General features: G+C 41.0%; 2 protein-coding genes across 2 annotated transcripts; one reads left to right on the top strand and one right to left on the bottom strand.

Moving 5' to 3' along the window:
* Window positions 1-802: 802 nt before the first annotated feature.
* On the bottom strand, window positions 803-11,230 carry CRYM (crystallin mu). Its single transcript, XM_030958079.1, has 8 exons — window positions 10,906-11,230; window positions 10,552-10,702; window positions 9,484-9,546; window positions 7,341-7,442; window positions 6,309-6,492; window positions 4,319-4,440; window positions 3,386-3,470; window positions 803-2,716 (listed from the first exon to the last, which is right to left on the bottom strand). Exons 1-8 carry the CDS (start codon window positions 11,076-11,078, stop codon window positions 2,652-2,654), a joined length of 945 nt encoding a protein of 314 aa, XP_030813939.1. The 5' UTR covers window positions 11,079-11,230; the 3' UTR covers window positions 803-2,651.
* A 492-nt stretch (window positions 11,231-11,722) lies between these two features.
* Window positions 11,723-22,462, top strand: LOC115909253 (cytochrome b-c1 complex subunit 2, mitochondrial). Its single transcript, XM_030958423.1, has 14 exons — window positions 11,723-11,859; window positions 13,153-13,245; window positions 13,375-13,524; window positions 13,967-14,031; window positions 14,974-15,030; window positions 15,390-15,514; window positions 16,845-16,942; window positions 17,358-17,415; window positions 17,569-17,664; window positions 18,501-18,700; window positions 18,972-19,052; window positions 19,621-19,697; window positions 21,218-21,371; window positions 22,213-22,462. Exons 1-14 carry the CDS (start codon window positions 11,824-11,826, stop codon window positions 22,294-22,296), a joined length of 1,374 nt encoding a protein of 457 aa, XP_030814283.1. The 5' UTR covers window positions 11,723-11,823; the 3' UTR covers window positions 22,297-22,462.
* The last annotated feature ends 250 nt before the right edge of the window (window positions 22,463-22,712 follow it).

Raw genomic sequence — 22,712 nt, 5'->3', positions numbered from 1 at the left:
GGATGGACTTTATACTGCATTCTTCCCTGCTTGGATTCCTGCACACAGAAGGTTGATATGTTCTTATATTAAGCAATCACATCAAAGTCCTGTTCTGTGCAACCTTCCATGATTGCTTTTTGCACTCATGTGCTTTGCTGTTTTCAGATTTTATCAACCCCTTTGTTTCCTTTAGAGTCTGGAAGAACTGGACTCCCAGCTGTGACTGCTCTCAGTTCAGTTGGAGAGACTTTATGTACCACATGTGCAATCCTAGAGCAGAACCCAAACCCAAAACATAAAACCAGGCAATCTCACACGAGCACAGCCCTGCCAAGTACAAGGTTCTCCTTCCTTAGGGATTTAATACTCTGCACTGAACAGACATTAAGAAAATGTGCAGTGGGACAACTGAAAATCTGGGTATCACAGAGGAACAGAGAACTCCCTATTTCTTCCATTTACATTCAGTGATCACATTTATTGAGAGTGCTGTCACTGCAACAACTTGAATGCTTTCTTTCTTGTCGTCAAATAAATCAACCACAAACCAGAAAAGAAATGGACAACAAAATGAGTGTCAAAGACAAACAGCAGTATCTATTTAATTTTAATATAAATGCAAGTTACACAATTTCATGATCCATTAGTTTGTAAGAGAAGGAAACACAGAAATTGATGCTATTATTTCCCCTCAGAAAATCTAAAGGCGGCATCCAAGCAATTGCCATTGTAGCTGAACTTCATGACATCAGAGGTACAACACTGAAGCCAGGCTCCCAAAATCTCCCACTGCCAATGAAGCTGAGAACAATGTGGGTTTTCAGAACCAGGTCTTTGGGCTGGCTCAATTTATTTTTTTAAAGTGCATAGTCTGTAGGGGAGTACATGTGAAAATAAACTGGACTTGTCTTCCCAAACACTACATCTCACTTCAAGTTTCAAATCTGGTATAACACTGGCACAGAACTGGGATAATACTGTCATAATTATTAATTGCAAGTTTCCATGGAGCTCTTGAGTAATGGACCATCATTTGCTTTAATGTTTACCTCAGGTTAGTGTAGTTCTGCATGAATGAACCAAGAAACTAAATCAACACAAACTTCTGAACACTTCAGAAATGACAGAGAAGAAACAAGACATGTAAAAACAGAAGGGTAATTTTGCTACAATTAAAACACATAAGCTCACAGAGAAATTTCTGTTGGTTTTTTTTGATAAGATCAACAGGATCAGCGCAGTTCAGTTTGGATCCACATCAAACATCCTTTAGGCCTATCAGTGGTCTGGTACCTTTCTATGCTACTCCTGCCACTCAGTACATTTTCCAACTAGCATACACCAGGCTTACAACTGGGAGTATTATTTACATCACACCTGCACTGTCCTCTTCTACACCTACCTATGCACCCTCCAGGGCTTTAATGTCAGCTGCTCCTGACCCTCCTTCCTGTTGCTCTGCTCTATTCTACTGGCATGTTATAAAATGTCATCCTACTCTTCCACAGCAGGAAGAAACACTTAATAGCCTGCATGAAACAATATGCAAATGGAAATAAAATTTCACAAGGCACAACTTGTGAGCCTGAGACAGGAATTTGTTTCCAGGGCAATAGCTGTTTTTCAGCAGATGCTCACTCTTTTGCAAGGCAGTTGCATAACAGCTCAAAACTGGAACCTTTCCTTATGTCACTGGGCTCCTCTGCCAGGAAAGGATCATGGAAATTCCTGCCCCAGCTAATATCTGTGATAATAGAACAATTAGCAATTGAAGCATGGTACAGCCAAACTGAAAAGATTTGCCTGCTTACTTGAAATCAGTTTGTGTGGTTCCAGCCTTCAAGAAGCTTAGAAAAACAACTCAGAGGCACCACAGGTTAATAGCAAAATCTCCCTACAGAACTGAAATAAAAGTTAAATCCAAACACATATTAGTCCTCACATTCTGTGTGACTCCTTGCAATATGAAAATGGCAATATCCCCGTGAGGCAGGTACTAAGGGAGGTACTGAGCAGAAACCCAACTGGAGGGAGGTTTGGTTATTACATAAACTCCCACTCAGAACTGTGCCCTCAGTGAAAAACCACTGAGTCTGAGGACAAAGGAAGGTGGATTGCAAGGGGTGAAAAAAATGGTGACTTCCAGTGAGCTGGAAGGGAAGGTGTGTCCAGGAGCTGGAGGAGGGCTGTGTGCCTAGGAGCCTGAAGACAAGGTCACTGTCACTGGAGCACTGAAACCCACAGCTGCATTTAAAGTACCATTACAGGTAAATATGATGCCAGAGTCCATTCTACAAACTGATCTATTTTACACCAGAATGAATTATCCCTCTAAAAACCACAAAATCTACACACAGGCTTCTGCTACATAAATAATTCAGAGAGGAAAGGCATTGATTCCAGAAAGATACCCTTGTTAGTATCACTGCAAACATCTAATAATTGCTGTTACAAAAGAGAGACATTTATTAACAATACTGCAAGTATCTAATATTTGAAATTAGAAGACTTTAGAAATTAGTCTGTTGCTGAAATTTTACTTTTCCTTCTTGAATGTTCTAGAAGGGCCACATGTAGATAGGATTGGTGCCTTTCTTGTTAGCACAGGATTCAGGGAAACTAAGTGCAAATGATTTTCTTGGCCTCACTGGCATTGTAGTCTTCTCTCTTCAGTTACCAGCTGACCACGCATCATAAACAAATTTTGCTGCTACTGTGTCTTCAACTGCCATCCCTGAAAAAGAACGGAAGTTACCTTCAAACAGTTATTCAGCTGTACAAATAATTTTGCTTCAGAAGGGAACAGGAAGACTCAGGAGATTATCTGACTGGACAGGAACAGGAATTATTTCCCATCCCAAACACCTACAGCGTTACATTCAAAGTCCATAGCCATCATGCATTGTTGGGTGTGCTGTATGAAGTTAATGTAACAGCAGGAATCTAATTTTCAGTGTTCATATCACAACTGGGCCCTTTTGGAGATGCCATGTAGCTCAGAGCATGGCAATTCATGCCCAGTGGCACCCTTTCCCCAAGTCCAGCCCCACAGGACAGTGTCACATTGTCCCAGGTCAGACAGACCCCACGGGTGGAACAGCGGGGCAGTCGGGCTGCTGCTCTATTAATAAATGCTGCACTCATGTCTTGAACAACTGTGAAATGGAAAATGGACTTCTATTGTTTGCCTGCTTTCCTATCACTTTTCATTACATCAATCCTGCTAGATAAACAAGAAGGGAATTAAAAAGGGAAAATGCAAATCAGAGTCTACTTTCTTGTGGACAGTGCATTGCCACAGCGGTTCTGAAGATGATCAGCAGCTTTCCCACGCATGGGGGACCTAATAAAGAACAAGGCATTGTTTTCTGTCAGACTTGGACACAGGAGGGGCTGTTCTTACCCAATGATTTAAACACTGTTGTTTTCTCAGGCAGGGCTGGTTTTGTACCCTTCAAAACCTCCCCCAGCTCAGCAAAAATCTCCGCCTGTGAAAAAAATACATATTTATACAAAAACAGAATACCCACACATACATTAAGAGGAAAAAAAAAAAACCTTTCCTTCTGAGTGACTTCAAAAGAAAGAACTCCTCCAGTGCTGCATCCCAAAACTGATTACTTTCCATGGTGAAGCAGATCAACATTCAGACAAATTATATAGAAACTGGACAGAAATCAGAGGAGCAGAATGGTTTTCAAAGAAAAACAGCTGGCAGACTTTCCTCAGCAAGTTTTTTTACAGAGGACAGCTTGTTACTTGTCCAACAAAACACATGGGATTCCACACACATTACCATATCTGGACCTCTTATGTTAAAACCTCAAAAGTGTAAATCATATTTATTCTGCAGACACATTAAAAGAGAAAAAGAAAACTCCATTGAACCTCAAAGAATCCCTGCTGGCAAATCTGTGCAGATCATTGTCTGCTTGGCTTGTGTGGTCCATTCTTTGGGCTGGTCCATTCAGTGTCAATCACACTGAAGTCTCAGGGAAAGAAAGCTACAGGTTCTAATAAATAGATTTGAAGAATATTTATGATAACCAAACACTGCAGGAAATGTAAGTCGTTCAACAGCAATACAATGTTATCATCAAAAGCCAGTGCTGAAAACATGCTACTGTAATATGGTGTCAAAATGGTAGATACAGAGGTTGCGTGGTTTGTCACAGACAGAGCAATTGCAGTTTTAAACCAGTTTATCCTTCAACCCCTGCCTGGAAAGTGTCAACAATTACAAGTGATGCCCTAAAGGTGCAGGTCATCATCAATACCAGCTCATTTCAAATCCAATTGCCACAAAAATAAAGCTCATAGTTTCAGAAAGTCTTACCCCTGACAAAATAACATCTCCTGATTCTGTAAGAGCAGCATCTCTGGAATCCACAAACAGAACAGAATTCTTCATCAGCTCATCATCCAGTTCTCTCCAGTCTGGTCTGCTTGCTCCAACAGCTAAAGCAACAAAACTGATGAACTTGGGAGCAATGTTTAAAACAAATTCCAATCACATTTTGTTCAAAAGACACATGTGAAGTAACAATCAATACTAATATGGAAATGTAATGCACAAAAAAATCCAGTGTTAGCCTTGGAGAAATACTGATTGATAGGACAACAGAAAAACATTCAAGATTTGATATGTCAGTAAAACATCCTCAGAAGAGTCTGAGTAGCTGAGGCAAAAGAAAATCCTCTCCCTTTGTCTATTATCTCTTATACCCTTGTTTTCATAAGATCATTACCAAATGAATTTTACACGCCTTAATTAGATTATCACTTACCCAGAGAAACTGAAAACAAATCATGGAGCTTAATTTTTTATAAACAGCACCAAGATAATTTTCAACTTGTTTTGGGCTTAAAAAACAAGCAAACAAGAAACCCAACAGAAACTAAAAGGACTACCCAGTTATACTGTATTCAGATATTTTTTACATGCCCAGCTGTTAAGGAACAATAAATTTGCATTTGTTGCTCAAATGCCTCTTCAAACAGTACAAATGCCTCAATGAAGGGTAAAAAATGGCAAGGAAAGAGAGAGGTCTTTGTGTCTGTGTTGCCTCAGTGACTGTGGACCTTAATTGATTTTGTTGTATTTCTGACTTCCGTGCCATGACACAACAACTTTCAATGACAAAGGACTAAATCGAGTTTGAAAAATTGGTAGGAAGCTGCTGGAATGTGGGACCTTTCCTTAAATTGCTCCCTTTGAGAACTTGCTTTTGTCTTATTACCAGGCTATCTGGAAAGTGCACAAGGTCATCTGAAAAAGGCCCACAATTAATGAAAATAAACAAACAGAGGCACATCCAGAGACTCCAAACAATAGTGTGGCAACATCATTACAAGGCAGGCAACAAAAAAGCACCCCTCCAAACCTCACTATAATTAGAGGTTAAATTATGATGTTCTTAACTCAGTTATTGCATCTTCATTACTCAAGTAAAAAAGTAAACTGGTGTGATCAGCCCCAAAAGAAAGAAATAGAGAAGATTACAAAATTGGTGGAAGAAAAGATGACACCACTAGGGCAATGTAACAATGAGCAGTAACTACTTAGAAGTAAGAATATTTGTATAGGTTATTTAAATGGAGAGCAAGGTGACAATAATGACAACACGAGGGCAAAGACAATGTGTCACTGTCATATTTTCTAGAAAAATCCCCTTGCCCAGGATTCTTCTCCTGGGAAGCTGAGAAGCCTCAGAGAAAAAGGAAAACAATATTATCTCATTTGCTTCTCCTGTGTTTTGCTGCTTTGGAATGTGGTTTGGACATTGCTTACCAACAGGTGCATGTTTGATTGGTTTCATGTGAATTGTTTTCACTTAATGACCAATCATAGCCAGCTGTGTTAGACTCTGAGGAGAGAGTCACAAGTTTTTCATTAGTATATTTTAGGCTTCTGTAAGTATCCTTTCTCTATTCTTTAGCATAGTTTAGTATTCTTTAGTATAGCATTCTTTTATATTATATAGATCATAAAGTAATTAGTTAGCCTTCTAAGAACATGGAGTCAGATTCATCATTTCCTCCTCTGTCTGGGGAACCCCAAAAATGCCACAATGATGCACCACTAAGAGAAAAGAGCACATAGGAATAGAGCAAATCCCATGCTCTAGCAAAAATGCCCTGCTGGATTATGCAGGCATTCTGACTCCAGGAGGAGAGGGCTGGGAAAAGTGGTCCTCAGTAAGGAGGAAAAGTCAAAATGTAAAGAACAGTCATTCCATGGAGCACAGAGAACTGCTCCTCAGCAGATGGCGATGCTAAGCAAAGTGCTCATAAACACCTGCTGTACACAAAGGAACAGAACCTACCATTGATGTGGGCACCTGGCTTCACCCAGTCCCCGAAGAGGATGGGAGCTGTTGCCATGGTGACTGTCACGATGACATCTGCCCCTGTCACCGCCTCCTGGGCAGAGGAGCAGACCCGCACGGGGCCGCTGACAGCGCTGGCAAACCGCACTGCCCGCTCCTTGGTGCGATTCCATATCCTCACCTCCGGGGGAAAAACACAACAAAACACAGACAGATCAACCTGGAGAGTTTCTCCTTGCTGAAACAGAACATTTAATTTAAGTTTTCAGTAGATAGTTAAACATCACCTAAAGGTTGGAGGTTTTTTCCACTTTAATGTTATCATACAAGTAAGTAAATTTCATGAGTGTTCAGCTACATTTGAATGCCTGTTTTGTGATGCTAGAATAACATCTCCTTGTAGAGGAGATTATTCTTATAAAATGCAAATATTTCTGAAAATTACATATAAGGGAAAGTCACAAAAAACTTATCCAAGTATGGCATATACAGTAGGATCTTCTCAGACAAAAAGTTAACTGAAACAACTTTGATTCCAACCTTTTTTCTTTTCAAATATCAACATTTGAACAAGAAATTCTTGCTGCTCTATTACTGGGTTCTGCAGAAACACAACCAAAATGTGGTTAATCTTAACTTTTATGGTGGAATGACCATTGCTGGATACCAAGTGCCCACAAAACTGTTTCATCATGCCCCTCCCCAGCAACACAGGGAGAGGGAAGAGAAAATAAGATGGAAAAAATTTGAAAAAAAAATTGAAAATATAAAGGCTGTTTAATAAAACAGAAACAAATGTTGGAGAGACAGCCTTGATGCTGTGCGAGCACTGCTCAGAAGCAGCCAGAACACTGGGGTGTTATCAGAGCCCTGAGCTGCCAGAGCACAGCACTGTGAGGGCTGCTCTGGGAAACAGGAGCTCCATCCCAGCCTGAGCTGATTCAACTTCACTGGCTGTACGTCCTTTACAATGAATCCTGCAACATACTAGAGAAAAATAAATGTATCTTCTTAAGATGTGTCTGTTACCTCTTTAAATGGGAACAGTTCTGTGAAGATATCATAATGGCTGTATGCTTGAACACCAGCTCCCAAAATGCACAGCACTTCTGCAAAAGGTGGCATTAACAACTGAACAGGATCAGGAATAAAAAATCAAAAGAGAATATGTAAGGACAATATATTAACAGGCATTACAAACATATATCAAAATACTGCAAAAGAAAGCAGTATTGTTAAGTACTTTTAAACAATAAAAAAGTATATAAACAGTCTATTAAACAGTCACTATATTTATTTGGCCTTTTTTTTAATGCAAAAGCAAGCATCAGTAGCACCAAAGCACATCTTGGCTTAATTCCAGTGTTGAATTGTCTGACTTGAAATTCAGATTTAAGATGCAACAGCATGAGCAGCAAGTTCTGGGGCCTCAGCACACTCCAATATTAACACACCCATGTGCTGGTGTTCTGCACTGGCTGAAAACAGGGCTCAGAACCCCAAAAACCATCAGCACTGAGAGTGGCAGCTGCACAGGTAAACTGGCCCTGGCAGCCCCACACTAATCCACTCTTTGTATTCACTGGAGCCATAAATCACACCACAAGCATATCCTGGCATTGCAAGAGCCATAATACACAGACATCGTAAAAGTAGGGATGGTTCTGAAGAACAAATAATCAAATTCAGTTCCACAATTGTTTTTGGCTTTCTGGTTTAGTGCTTGTCTGTGATTCACCAATACTTGGCAAAGAGGCAGACAGAGCTGCTGGAGTCCAGCCCTAACCATCTTTGTGTCTTGTTTATGCATTTGCTGTGGCCACTCACTCCTGCCTAAAAAGCTTTAGAATTGTCTAGGCTCTCAAGGTTTATTCTGCTGCTAACAAATGGAGAAAAATCTCATTGATGCAATTTCTCAGTAGTAAGAATTTGTTTTAATGTGCCTTTTAAAGGCTGTGAAGCCCTGATTTCAAAGGTCCTTTGCGTAAGAGGGGTCTTTGAAAAGCAAATGCCATAAAAACAAGATGACAAATATGAGCTAAACTCAAACACTCCTGAAAATTTCCAAAAGAACAGATAACAATGAAGGATCTGATCTTGAAGTACCTTCAGCAGCCAAGCTCCTTCGAAGCCAGCATGGACTGCATAAAAACCATAGAACTGACCAAATACAGAATGGCCAAAATGAATGGTGTCCTGTGAGCTCCTGCCCAAGGAGTTCATTGTAAATCATTCCGTCCTTTGGGTCAGGAGAAGCTCCTGGGGACAGGTCCTTCACTCAGTCTTATGCCAGCGTAGCTCCATTGCCATGGATAGAGTCACCCTGGCATGAACTGCCCCTCACAAAACAGTGAGATCAGACTTCATTCTGATGCAAAACTGAGGAGTGACAAACAACACTGTTTTTTAGCTCTGGCCCTCTTCTTATTGCCTCAGTCTTCGAGGTGAAGGCTTAAACCCTGCTGTGCAATGCATGGCCACTTGCTCTCTTCCTGATGTTAGCAGCCCAACCAAAAATAGCTTTAAAAAAAACAACCCAACACAAAAATATCCAATTAAAATTTCAGTGATATAAAGCAATGCACAGCCAGATACACCTCACCTGTCTTTAGACACTGAAATTTATGGCCATGGTCAGGGACAGTCATCTGGACACCTTCCAGTGACAACAGAGATGCTGACAGACAGACAGACACCTCTGGACAAGTTATCCATCTATACTGGGCATCATCTATCTTAAAAGAAATGGAAATGTGCTTTCCCCCTCTTTTTACAGGTCCAGTGCCACCCACGTGTCCTGTCCTGACAGCAGAAGGCATCTACCTAAATAAAATTCAGTATATCACCACAGCTACATCACCCAAAGCCATAAAGGGGCATGTTAACACAAACACAGAGGAAAGAAAAATACAGTGAAAGACAGCTCAGTAAATTCCTAGAAGGTGCAACAGAAGCCACAAAAATACAGCTCAGGTTCCTTCTCCAATCACACACAAAGTGTAAAAGCCAGACATGACTGACTCAGTACAGCAAGTTGAAGTTTGCACTTTCCTGAAAGTGCATATGTTTATGATAAATCTAATTTAGAGTTGTATTGGATGAAAAGGCATTTGCATCATTTGTTCTAGTTATTTTATAACTCCAAGCCCCACTTAGAGAACAGAAGACACACCTTGGTAGCAATGGCAGAAACTGCAGCTGTTCGTTTTGCTGTAATGACACTGCCATCCAGGACCTTTAAAAACATTCAAACAAACTGAAGTGAACACTGAAAAATTAATAAATAACAAACAATTTTCATCCAACTTGTGAGTGATGTGATATTACAGATACAAAAGATATACACATGTAGAAGTCAGCAATTATTATCATAGCAACCACAAACCATACAAAGTCACATTTAAAATGGGCAGCTCCACTGTTTATTCCAGTTCTTCCATATCATTCCATCAGCACAAAAAAAGTGAAAATGGTCAGAGAAGAGCCACCTCGAACTCACCCAGCTCCTGATGCACTGCACTTCCCTGGCTCTCCAGCACAGGGAACACACGGATATGACTCCAATACTCTGTGCTCCAGGAAGAGCAGGGAGCAGTGCAAACTAGCAGCAGTTCCCCAGTCTGCCCTGTCCTGGTCTGTACAGAGTGCTGACAGGGAACCATGGAATTCCTCAAATGTGCAACACACATGGGACACTCCTGCCTCAGTGACCATTAGCTACTGCATACATATTAATTACAGGGCCAAAAACTCAAGGGGTTTGGTAGAAGATCCCAAGATAGTTTTCTTGGCCAGTTTTGTCCCTTTAGTAAATCATTATTACTAAATTGCAATGCAAATCATCACTATTCTTAGAAAAAAAATCTTAAATTCTTAAAATAAAGAAAATGTAATCAGACTCTGAATACTAGTCCCTGCAATGCAAATTGTAAATCTCTTTCAACTTGAGACTTAAGATGGGTCAAGATCCATTTTTACATAGCAATTTTTGCTTTCAAATGCAAGACAAACATCCCCTAATCATTTCTCTCTTCCAGTTACACTCTGAGCTATCAGATTCAAATCACAGGCAGCAGTAAACAGCACGGTGAGTACTGTTTAACAGAAACGAAATATAGGCAGCTTTAAGACAAATCCTGCTGGTAAACTCAGGCCAATTTACACCAGCTCCAGCCTCCAAGAAGCAGAAGTGAGAACGGACAGCATGAGCAGAGAAGAACGCAGGACACACAAGACTTACAGCTTTCAAAGTGCCATTGCTGGGCTCAAACAGGAGCACAGTCGCCTGGTGGGAAGGCACAGAGGAGTCCTTCAGGTGCTCATAGAAAGTCACCAACTTGGTTGTCAGCGCATCGTCCGCAGCACTGTACGCGGGCATGACTCCGAGGTACCTCGGGGGAGAATTTCCTGCGTTACTCGCGCACCGCTATCACGGGAGCTCACACGCACCGTCACACCGCTACCGGCCGCTCAATCGGTAACTCGGTACCGAGGGCCTTTTCTGATGCCCCAAACCCTCCCGCCCGGCCCCTGTCCCGCCGCGAGTCCGCCTCCCGTTGCCGCTGTGCCTCGGGCAGCCCCGCCGCGCTCTCACCCGCCGTGGCGGGGCACGGGCAGCACGGTGCGCACCGGCTGCACCACCCCGCCCGCCGCGCCCCCGGAGAAGTTGGCCAGGGCGGCCTCCAGCGCCGGCAGCAGGAGGCTGGCGCGGTGCAGGTGCTTCTCCACCTCCTCGGCGCCGATGAACACGGGAGGAGTCGAGCCCATGGCGAGAGCCGGGCGGACGGGACAGGACAGGATAGAATAGAATAGGGTAGGATAGGACGGGACGGGATGACGGGACTCCGAGAGTGCGACACGGCGCACCGCCCGCACCGCCGCTAAGAACTCGCCGGGGCGCCCCGCTGCCGCCGGCCCCGCCGCGGAACCGCCCCGGACCGGTCCCGGCTCCTCCTCCGCGCCGCACGCCCCTCACGGGCGAGGCGGACACCGCGATGTCCGCACTGTAATGCCGTTCGAGGCAGGCTTCGGCGCCCCGGGCACCGCCGCACCCGCGGGCACCGCCGCTGTCCCGCCTCACCCAGGCAGCGCTCGGGGGGAAGGCGGCTGCGAACTCCACGGAATGGCCCTGACATAGACTGGGCACAGCCAGCCTGGGATCCCACGTCCTGAGAGACAGCCTGAAGGACAGCCGCCAGCGGCACCCCGCGCCCCGAGGCATGGCCCCGAGGGCCATTCCGGAGGGACATTCCCAGGGCACATTCCCCAGGGACCGCCGCAGGGTGTCACGGCCCGCAGTGCTCGGGAGGGGGCGACACTCCACGCAGGTGCGCAGCCCCCGGTGCCCGCTCGGTGGCGCTGTTGCCGCCTGGCGCGCCGCCCGCCGGAGCAGTCGAGTTCGGGATGCGCTCGCTGGAAGGTCAGCGCGGCGCGGGGCGTGCCGGGAAGGCGGGGTCTTCCTCCGGGACAGCCATCTTGTCCTGGCCGGGGCCGAGCCGAGGGGTGCGGGACGATGAAGGGGTTCCCGGTGGCCGCGCGCTCTCTCTCGGTGAGCGGGATCCGGGCGCGTCGTGTGCCGTGCGGGAGAGGCGCAGCTGGCGATGACAGCCGCTGTCTGGGCCCGGGGGCTGCGGGCGAGCCTGACCCCGGCCAGCCCGGAGCGGCGAGCCGGGCGGGGGGCGGCGGGCGGCGGTCGTGGCTGCCGGGCTGCCCGCGGGGTCGGTGTGAGCTCCGGGGCTGGGGCAGGGCCGGAGGGCGGGCGGCGCGGCGGGACGGCGGCTGAAGGTCAGACAGGCCGCGGGCCGGGCCCGGAGCGCCCCGCGGCGAGCGGCGCCCCGGGCTTTGGCAGAGTAGACTTTAGAGTTTAAGATTAGGTGTCTTACCAAACCCTTGGTGCGGGAGGAAAGGAGCTTTTCCTAGATTCGTACAATGAACAGTCCCTGGTAAAGCAATGGGAATTACATCACTGGAATCCGTACGGCCCAGTGCAGTGGTGTTCCTGTCACTTGGTTTTCACCTTGGATGCATGGGAATTAAGTTATCTTCTAATGTGAAAACAAGAGTAATATGTAAATTTATTAGTATAAGAAACTTCTGAAGTGGGTGGAAAGTAATAGCATTTCAGATTTGAAATCAGTAGTCTTGTCATTTCTGTTGGCAGCGCTGAATGCAGGGCTCTTGTGGTATTCACCTCTTTATGTGAAGGACTGCTTCTGGTTATTAAAGTCCTGGAATATTAGAATCATTGAATGCTTTGAGTTGGAAGAGACATTAGAGATCATGTCATTCCAGCCCCTGCCATGGGCAGGGATATCTTACACTACACCAGGTTGTTCCAAGCTTTGTCCAGCCTGGCCTTGAAGACTTCAAGGGATGAGGCGTGCAGAAATTCTCTGGACACGTTCCAGTGCCTCACCATCTCACAGGGAAGAGTTTCTTCCTAAAATCTAATGCAACTCTATGACAGTTTAAAATTATTTCCCCTTGTCTTGTCACTATGTGCCTGTGTAAAAAGTTCTTCTTTATCTCTTTTAAGAGCCTTTTAAGGTACTGCAAGGAGCGAGGTCTCCCTGGAACCTTCTCCAGGCTGGACCCCCCAGCTCTCTCAGCCTGTTTGTGTAGCAGAGCTGCTCCAGTCTTTTGATCATCTTCATTGTCTCCTCTGGACCTATTTTAACAGGTCCAAACTGCAGTCTGGGGACTTGCCTATATGTCAATGTTTTTACTCCAGTTTGAAGTCCTTCATTGTATTTCTACTTTAAAGTTAGATTCTTCTTCAGTATGTAAGGAAATGTGATAAACTAATTAAGGGAATCCATTCCCTTATGCTTCTTTCCTTTAGAAGAGATTTTACTCACTGAAAGTAGCTCCTAAAGTTTCATCTTCACCAACTGCAGCAAAAGTAAAATTATCTCCAGCGTCTCAGGATTTTGAGGTCAGTATAAAAATACAGGTTGGTTTTTTCCCTCTCTCTTTTAAATTTATTTTTTAAAACTCAGTCAAAGCAGAGCTGTGATAGTACTTCCACTGAATGAAAACAAAGGTTTTTTTCTTTTTAATACAGATCACAAAATTACCAAATGGCTTAGTTATTGCATCTCTGGAAAACTTTTCTCCTGTTTCAAGAATTGGTGTGTTTATTAAAGCAGGCAGCAGATATGAAACCACCAGTAACCTGGGAACTAGTCACCTGCTTCGTCTTGCATCTAATTTGGTAGGTGTTTAGTGCCTTTGCTATTGTGTTGACAGTAGGTGAAATGGTCAAAAGGTTATTACTGCAAAAATAAATGGTATGGTAAAATTTAATGTAAGAGATCTTAGGAAGTAGAGAACAATGTACAATGTACTTGGTTATGTGGTTCAGTGCAGGAGAAATGATAGTGTGTCCTGGAAGATGGGAAGTAATACTCATTTATAATTGTACTCTCCTCTGGTGTCTTAAACTAGATGTATATATAGTATATCTGTATTCAAATATACACATAACTAATTCTATTTAAGGTGCAGTAATAATTAGTTCAGGTGGTTGATACAAACTCAGTTTTGTGCTTGTGTGGAATATTTCTGAGTAGTTTCTCTTACTGCTGCCATTAATTCAGTATCTGTGTTTTAAACAGCTAGAATTGTAAGTTGCCCTTTTTTTGTTTGTTTAATAGACTACTAAAGGAGCTTCCTCCTTCAGGATCACTCGTGGCATTGAAGCTGTTGGGGGCAGCCTGAGGTTTGTACCCACATAGAAAGATCATCTGTGTTGCTGACATGCACAGGAGCTTTAGCACTGAAGGAAACATAAGACAATAAACACAAAATGTGTAGGTGGATAAGCTCGGCGGGGTACTTGAATAGTGAATGTTGCCAAGGAAGATCTTGTACTTTTTGTTCTGTTAAGCTTCAAGGATGAGCTCATGATTTGTATCTTAGAAATACCTTTCAGTAACCAGAATATAAATATTGTGCCCATGGAAGAAATATAATTTGTCTAGGAGCTTAATTTTCTTTCTGCCTTTGCAGACTTTGAGAATAACTTTCCTAAAGTCAGTAGATTGCTTTTTTTCCTCCATCTTTTGTGACTAGATTGCAACCTTGGGAGCAGTACAGACAGTAGTTAGCTTTTGTGAATTGGGAGTTTTAAGCCTAGAAAACAAGACTAAGAGGAATCAAAGAGGGATCTCACTGTACCTGCTTTATTTCAGTGTATCTTGAAATCATCCAGAAAGATCTTTTTATCTATTTGGTTAAAAATAGTGTTTTATGACTCTACCCTTTTTCTGGTCCTGTCAGTAACAAATATGTTGAAGGAAAAGGACAGGATCAACTATGTTTTCTGCCCAAAGAGAGTAATTTCTAAATTGCTTTGTTTAATACGTAGGCACTCTTTTTCCCATGTTTTGCTGTTCAACTTTATTTGCTATTTTACCTTGAATTATTGTGATACCTTAAATTCTGATGGTCATAAGACACTTGTTATTACTTGAATACTGAAGATGTGAGTTTTAATTAAGTCTGTTTCTGCTCTGTGTGTTTAAACAGTCATCCCAGACAGATTTAAGGTTAAGTAGTTACTCCAGTCTGTATCTTGATTAATTTGATCAACGGGGAGTATGTGTGAAAATTCACTTCTGTGTTCTTTGCTGAAATGGATTTTGGTTTTTTTCTCGTGCAGTGTGCATGCAACAAGGGAGAAAATGGCTTACTCTGTTGAGTGTCTGCGAGACTATGTGTAGGTATCTGGGTGGGCTACAAAGGGAATTACTGCCTTCTTTAACACTGTTTGGTAGTGAAGACCTGTCATTTTACAGGGTGGGAGGAATATCTGTTCTCATGCTTTTGTAATAAATCAGTACATTACTGTATTAATATTCAACTTCTGTGTCATGTTACTGAGCATACAAATGCTACAGAATTGAATTATCCTACAGAATTGAATTATCCTACTTTGTACAGCAGTGCTGATAATTGCTCTGGCTTGAGTGATGTGTTTTGTTGTTGACGTGTTGCTTGCAGATTAATTTGAATTGCTTTCAACTGCAGAAGCACATGTTACTTGTGGTTAATGCCTTTGTGAATTTCTTTATTTAGTGATACGGTGATGGAATATCTCCTGAATGTTACCACAGCACCAGAGTTCAGACCATGGGAAGTAGCTGCTCTTCAGCCACAATTAAAAGTTGATAAAACAATTGCACGTCAGAATACTCAAGTTGGTAAGTGTATTTTTTGATCCATTGTAATGGCTCTGCAGAATTTCCTTCAAAATGAAAAAATAGTTTCCATTTTGCTCTGTCACATGAACATTGAATTTTTCAGCTTATTGATAGGTATGGTCTTTCTGGTGTTATGGGACTTTTCTTAATACACAGGTTTTTCCAGCCTGTGGTAACATGCTGAAGACATCCTACCCCATTCTCCTTGACAGCTTCCATTTTACATTTTTAGTTCTTTTCAAGTACAACCAAAGAATGTGCAAGTCATAAGTGTTGTTGACAATGTATTTGCAGAAGCTTGTGTTCTGAAAACCATATTTAGGTATTACTCATAGGTGTGAAAATAGTATCCTACAGACTTCTTGAATTTGTATGGTTATTTTGGTGTAAAAACAATATGTATTTTCATCACACTGAAAATGTGTTCCAGCTTTAGGACTGTAAATTTAGATTTCTGTGTTTAAGGGGAATAAAAGAGGAAACATAACACAAAGCCTCAGTCAGATCAAACCTATTCCAGTATATCTTGTGTTATTAACTCATCATCCAAGATCACCCAGGTAGTTCTACTCAATAAACAATAATTTGTACCACTCTGAAGCATGTTTACCTTTGTAACCCATTGCAGGTGACAGTGTAATGTTGGAAAAATCTCTGGCTCATACCGAAGTGCTTCTGTTTTTTAAAATTAGTCTTTTTTTTTTTAAACTTATATCACCTGCAGGTTGGTTTTCATAGTAATGTAATATTTTCAGTTAGTTATGTTCAGAAACAGAACTATAAAGAAAGGAATCTTTCCCTTGAGGAAAAAGTGTGAGCAAATACAAGGAGAATATCAAAACAGGAATTACTAGAATGCTATTGGAATGCAAAAAAACTGATGAGAAGACACTGGCATCCTTCATCTGAGCAGGGAGATAGATGAGACGCCTCACAAAGCTACAAACAGTATTGTAGAGAGCCTTTTCTTTCTCAAGAACAAGGGATGCCTACAGTGAAGATGATAATTAATAGGATGCTGCTCCCCTTCTTCTAAACACTGATTGCATTTATAGCTCGCTGTTGAAGCCAAAAAGTGTTGAGCATCTATGTTACTATATATATAAATTTATTTTGGTTACTGTTTAGTAAGTTAAAGAACAGAAGGCCTCAGGCCAAATTGCTCTAGCCCAAGGATTTGGAAACTTCCCTATGAATTGGATTATTCCAGAGCTGCTTTTGTAAATTGTATGGTCCTTAAAGTGGGCCACAGCTCCTTCATTTAGTTTCATTCATAACCTTCATTACATGTGGATCTTGTGTTAATTATCTGAAACTTTGTTCCTCTCAGGAGTTCTGGAAAACTTGCATGCTGCAGCTTATAAAAATGCTCTGGCAAACCCCTTGTATTGCCCAGACTACAGAATTGGAAATATTACTCCTGAGCAGGTAGGGTTCTTTGTATTGTGCTAAATGTCTGTTTCAGTTTTTTGTCAGGAAGAGGTGGTGAGAGAAAATTAATTTAGTATATATACAGTCAGTATTTACTGCCTTATTAATCTGGTGTTGAAATAATTTATTTCCATGCAACTTTTAGTACTGGGTACAGAACTGATATTTGCATTTAAAAAGATGGTTAATGTCAGTGGCTTACTGTTGACAGTAAGGCTGTCAATGAAATGCAGGTGTTCTTGTATAAAAGGGTTTTGTGGTTGTCACTGGGAAATGCAATAAAATTACATTCTATAGACAGTTCCTTTTGGAAGCTTTGGAATTTGCTCTAAGTGTAAGGGGCTATGTCAGAAACACACATGATTTTTGTTCTTTAAACAAAATACCCTAAAATTTGAATTTACTGTTGCAGCTCCACCATTTTGTACAGAACAATTTCACAAGTTCAAGAATTGCTCTCGTAGGAATAGGTATGTATGTTCCTGAATGAACACTGCAGGTCCTATGGGAAAACTGCAGGAGAAATTGGAGTTCTCTGTAGAAGTAAACTGTTACCATAGGCTTCACTTTTATTTAACTGCTGTAGCTTTGCAGTGTCGTTGCAAATACTTGTTGTATTGCAGGTATATATCACTCTACCTTAAAGCAAGTTGCAGAGCAATTCCTAAATATCCGAAGTGGATCTGGTACTCCTGGTGCAAAGGCTGTTTATAAAGGGGGTAAGGATGTTTCTTTATCTATTCTGAGTGACTGATATTCAGTTCATAAATAGTAGTATTCAAAGTTACAAGTGAAAACTATACAGTTGCACTAAATCTGGGCATTGGAAATGACAGTTCAGATGCATATCCCATTTAAATAAGGAGAAGATTCCACCATGGAAAGTTCTGGGATAAAACTGAACCCAGCTCTTCAACAAAGTTTTACCTGGGACATAATTTTTTTTCTATAAAGTGAAAAATAAGCTGCCAAATGGTTTCTCTTGGCAGTTTTGCAAAAATTCCTGTAAGAGTAGGTTAATGGCTGTCAGGAAATGGAGGCAGGATTTCTATTTAGGGAAGATGTGTTAAATGTTTTAAGTCAAAGCAATGCTTAGCCCTTTCAGAGCAATGTCTTGTACCATTACTAACAACTATTATTTGGTTGAAGTATTAGATGTCTCTGTAGAGACATAAAGGGGAAAAAGAAAGTTTCCAGCATTTAACATTTGACTGGAATAACTTCCGTTTCTATAAGCCAGCATAAATATTATTATGAGCAGAAGGTACACTATTTTCTGGGTATTTGTTGAGTTTTATCATCTCACACTGTGTGTGGTTCAGGGTCAGGTTCAAATAAGGCATAGTAAGGTACTGGGTTTTGTGCTAGCAAGAAAAATTTTAAATGTTAGACTTTTTAAAAATTACCTTCAGCCTCATGCTCCCTTCCTGAGCAGGCATGCAGTAACTTCAGGCCTTGCTCTTCTCTTGTTAAAGGGAAATGTTTCTTTCCATGCCTGTGAATGTACAGTAGTTTCTAATTGAACACTATTACCTTTTTTCTCTTGTATTTCTAGGAGAAATCAGGAAACAGACTGGTGATAGCCTTGTCCATGCTGCTATTGTAGCAGAAGGAGCTGTTGTTGGGAGCCCAGAAGCAAATGCCTTCAGTGTCCTTCAGTATGTTTTAGGTGCTGGGCCCCTTGTCAAGAGAGGAAGCAATGTTACCAGCAAATTGGCCCAAGCTGTTGCTAAAGCAACCAGCCAGCCATTTGATGTAAGTTCAAAGGATTACTGTATTGTGATTTTTAAGTAAAATATGTATTATCTTTGAGAGGTAACTACCTTCAGCTAGAATCTTAATTGGTTCATTCTTGCACACATTACAGTGTATCAGGGAAGGGCTTCCAGCTGATCTTTTCTCAGCACAGATGGAGTTTAGCTTCTTGAATTACAGCATTGTAGACCCTAATAGTAATTATTTTCCAATGCTTGATGCTGAATTACTCTGATACTTAAAACAATTAATGATAATGTTTGTTTTGCAGGTTTCTGCATTTAATGTTAATTACTCTGATTCTGGGCTCTTTGGGATTTATACCATATCCCAGGCTGCAAAGGCTAGAGAGGTGAGTTGCTGATTATAATTTAAGCTTTACACAACATAACCTTCAAAGTAGTGTTTTGATTTGAGATAGTGACTGATTCACCTAAAAAAAAAGGAAATTCATGTGATTTCCTGTATAAGAATGCTGCATATCCAGTTATGACTTAGCTCTGTAAGCTGGGAATGAGACTTGCTTTGTGGAAAGGACAGATACATAATATGAACTGAAGTTAATAAAATGCCTTGAATTGCTGACTGTAATTGCTGATACACATTTGTAAGCCAGAGTATATAGTGAAGAACATGCTGTCTCTTAAAGCTGGCAAAACTGAGCACTTACATGAAAAATGGTGAGACCATATAAATGAATGCTGTGGTGCAGTTAAAATCCACACTGGTTTTTGTGCATTTTTGGGAATACTTTACAGTGTTTTTAGTCTTGTTATAAAACTGCTCAGAATTGTGTTCAGGCAGACAATCCTTAAATTGTCAGCTGTTCTTCCCTTGAAGTTTCCAAGATATCAGATAATAGAAGTAACATGTTGAAATTTGATGTGGGAAGAAATCTTAAATGATTTCATTTTCCTCAGGTCATTAAAGCTGCTTTGAACCAGGTGAAGGCAGTTGCTCAGGGTGGTGTCACTGATGCTGATGTCACAATAGCAAAGTAAGTGTGTAAAGAATTCTCATGTGTGTAAAAAGAATTTTCTTAACGTGCAGCTACTTGTGGAACATGTAGACTATTCTGTAATTATTTCCATGGGGAACTACTCACAGTCCTGCATTAAAACTGAGCCCCTGTCAATATTCTTTTTGAAAGCTGTCCTGATTCTCCAGTAGTGTTACTTCCTAATAAAAACTTGTTAGAGAAGTGTTAATATTTTCTGAAGACTGTTTCAATGTAAGAAATTAGCAAGTGTCAGCAGGTGCTGTCATTTTAATCACACTTTGTAGCATTAAGATGTGTTTAAATTAGAATCCTAAATTGCATTATTTAGATAATTCCCTTTACAGTTACACTGAGCAATTCCCAAAACAATTATAATAAGCAATCTGTGCTATCTTCAAAGAAAAAGAGTAATGAGAGTCTGCAAGTGTAAAGCACTGAATTAGTGATGGTACACCAAGTGCTGGAAATACCTGCCCCTAGGAATATTTGGGGGAGGGGGTCTCCAAGTAGTGCTAAACTGCACTGAGCTTTTGAAGCTGCAGTTGTGCAAAACGACAATATAGTACAGACTCGGACAGCAAAATGAAAATATTGGGTGTTGCATGTGTAAACTACAAGACTCCATGTAAAGCGTAGTTGCACAAAATATGATAGCCTAGACATGATTGGTTCTGCCTTTGTCACTAGTAGCTAAATGGTGGATTCTGGACTTCTTATACTGGGCATTATTTGTTTTGTGTGTTGTGGGTTTTGTGGTTTTTTGTTTTGCATTAGGGAGTTACATCCAGTGCTCCTGTGGCTAGTTTTCTTTTTCTTTTTTTTCTGGAGTTTCCTTTCTGGAATGGCTTTATACATTTCCTATATTCCTCTTTTTCCTTTATTGAAAAAAAAACCCAACAAACTCAAACCCAGTCAGTTCTATTTGCAGAGTCTGGCAATTCAATCAGAAATACCAAGCTACTTAATCATGAGCTATTGGAATAAATAATTTTCTATCTTTTTGTTGTTAGAATATAAAGACTGGCTTACAAAAATAAGGTTTTCATATGCAGCAGTGATTCTGCATAAAACACAAAAAACATAAACTCTTTTAACAAAACATGGAACTATTACAGGAATAGCCTAAGCATTTACATTCACTGCTTCTTTGTCACTTAGGACAAAATTGCTCTGCATGCATCTGTTCTTGATGAGAAAATTAGATATAAGCATGATAGTTTGTCTAACTGCATTGGTTACCTCAGACATAAACAAATCCTGAGCTAGAGATCTTCTGACTGTGTGGGGAGACAGGAGGTGTTCAAGTACCTGTCATTTTCATGCTTGGATTGTTTGTGGTGCCTCTTTCCTAACTACAGAATCCTTCCCTATTAGAAAAGGGAAACCTTTAAAAATGGAATCTTGAGAAGTTCGAAAGGACCAAAACCTCATTGTATTTATGGGGTGGTAGGGAAGGTAATAGCAGGGCTTCCAAGCTTGCTCATTCTTGACGGTTTTATGGGTTTTTTTGATGGCAGAAATCAGCTGAAAGCCAACTATTTGATGTCAGTGGAGACCTCAAAAGGGTTGCTGAATGAAATTGGCTCTGAGTCCCTGGTTTCTGGCACACACACATCCCCATCTGCTGCTGCTCAAAAAATCGACTCTGTAGCCACTGCTGATGTTGTGAATGTAAGTATGTGTCAGCAGCCACAGGTGCTCCTTAATCACTGTGTCAGGTTTTTTATGGAAAACTGATGCTCGTTTCTGTGTGTTTATAAACACACACATATTCTGTCATTAAAAATAGAAAAGGCAGCTCATTTACAAATCCCAGCTGGGTATCTTTTGATGTCTTTACTTTATTAACAGAAGACTCTTTAATACACTGTAAAACTAGTGTAGCTGGAAATTACGTAAAATTCTCATCTTCTTCACTTAAATTTACCAAAACTGACAATAGTCATGGAAATAGTCATGGAAAACTTCATATTAGTTCCAGTGCAGGTGATTCTGTGTCAAGGTTTTTAGGTTTCCTGAGTCTAGAATAATGGGTGTGTTTAATAAAACAATTAAGCTTTCAGTGATAAATAGATGTAACTTTGTTGTTACTGCACATTATCTTGTTGCTTATATGTAAAGCTAATTTCTATCATAAAGAGAAATTCTGAGATATAATTATTTTTTTCCACAGTCATTGCTTATTTGTATTGCAGCAACTAGCAATAGCTTTAGTAGTAATGAGATACACTGTATTTTATGGTGTAATAATTATTCTAGGAATAACCATTTTTAGAGTTCATGCCTTTTATATCCAACTGTATCTGCCATTTCTGTTCACATTATAAAGTAATGAGCAGCTGCATTAGAAGCAATTAGATTTATAGAGCAAAAGGAGGATTGTTTACATGATGGTGTATTATAGTAGTGCCGGGATTTGTTCTTTGTTTTACTAACTTGAAGCTGATGCTGTGAGTAGCATCAACTCTGTAGTGAATATTTCCTCATATCCACTGTCCTGATTTATTTTCAGGCTGCAAAGAAGTTCCTCAGTGGGAAGAAATCAATGGCAGCTTCTGGGGATTTGGGAAATACTCCTTTTCTTGATGAGTTGTAAAAATAAATCTGGGATGGATTTGATTCAAGATGGACCTGAGCTCTAAGTCACTTATGTTCTAAATGAATTACTACTAACTTGTTATTTATGAATTCAGTTCTTTCAGAAGGTTAATCTGGAGTAATTGTGGGCTTGCACTCATCAAATAAAGTGCTGAGTTCATACATTTTGTGTTGAAGTTTTTTTCACTGAAAATGGTATATAAAAAGCTGATAAATCTGGCTGTGTACAGTGGAGGTAAAAACCACAGTGCAAAAACAAGATGAGTTTTGGTCAATGTAAAAAAAGTAAATATGTAAAAAATTATCACCACAATGAAGGCAAATGCAGTAATTACCACTGGTTAGCCATATATTCTTGTATATTCAGGAAAAGTTCTTGATAGATTGTCTGCCATCCTTACATGAATTAAGTAA

This window comes from Camarhynchus parvulus, chromosome 14 (assembly GCF_901933205.1).
Source record: "Camarhynchus parvulus chromosome 14, STF_HiC, whole genome shotgun sequence".
Lineage (NCBI taxonomy): Eukaryota > Metazoa > Chordata > Aves > Passeriformes > Thraupidae > Camarhynchus > Camarhynchus parvulus.
The sequence above is the reverse complement of the archived record's forward strand: the minus strand, read 5'-3'. Positions and strand labels throughout refer to the sequence as shown.

Coding starts and splice junctions, on each gene's coding strand:
- CRYM (XM_030958079.1), bottom strand. CDS start 11,078: ATGGGCTCGACTCCTCCCGTGTTCATCGGCGCCGAGGAGGTGGAGAAG. Junction 9,547..10,551: donor GCAATGGCACTTTGAAAGCT/GTAAGTCTTGTG, acceptor ATGTTTTTAAAG/GTCCTGGATGGCAGTGTCAT. Junction 3,471..4,318: donor GAGATGTTATTTTGTCAGGG/GTAAGACTTTCT, acceptor TTTTTTTCACAG/GCGGAGATTTTTGCTGAGCT.
- LOC115909253 (XM_030958423.1), top strand. CDS start 11,824: ATGAAGGGGTTCCCGGTGGCCGCGCGCTCTCTCTCG. Junction 15,515..16,844: donor ACGTCAGAATACTCAAGTTG/GTAAGTGTATTT, acceptor TGTTCCTCTCAG/GAGTTCTGGAAAACTTGCAT. Junction 19,053..19,620: donor AGGCTGCAAAGGCTAGAGAG/GTGAGTTGCTGA, acceptor CATTTTCCTCAG/GTCATTAAAGCTGCTTTGAA.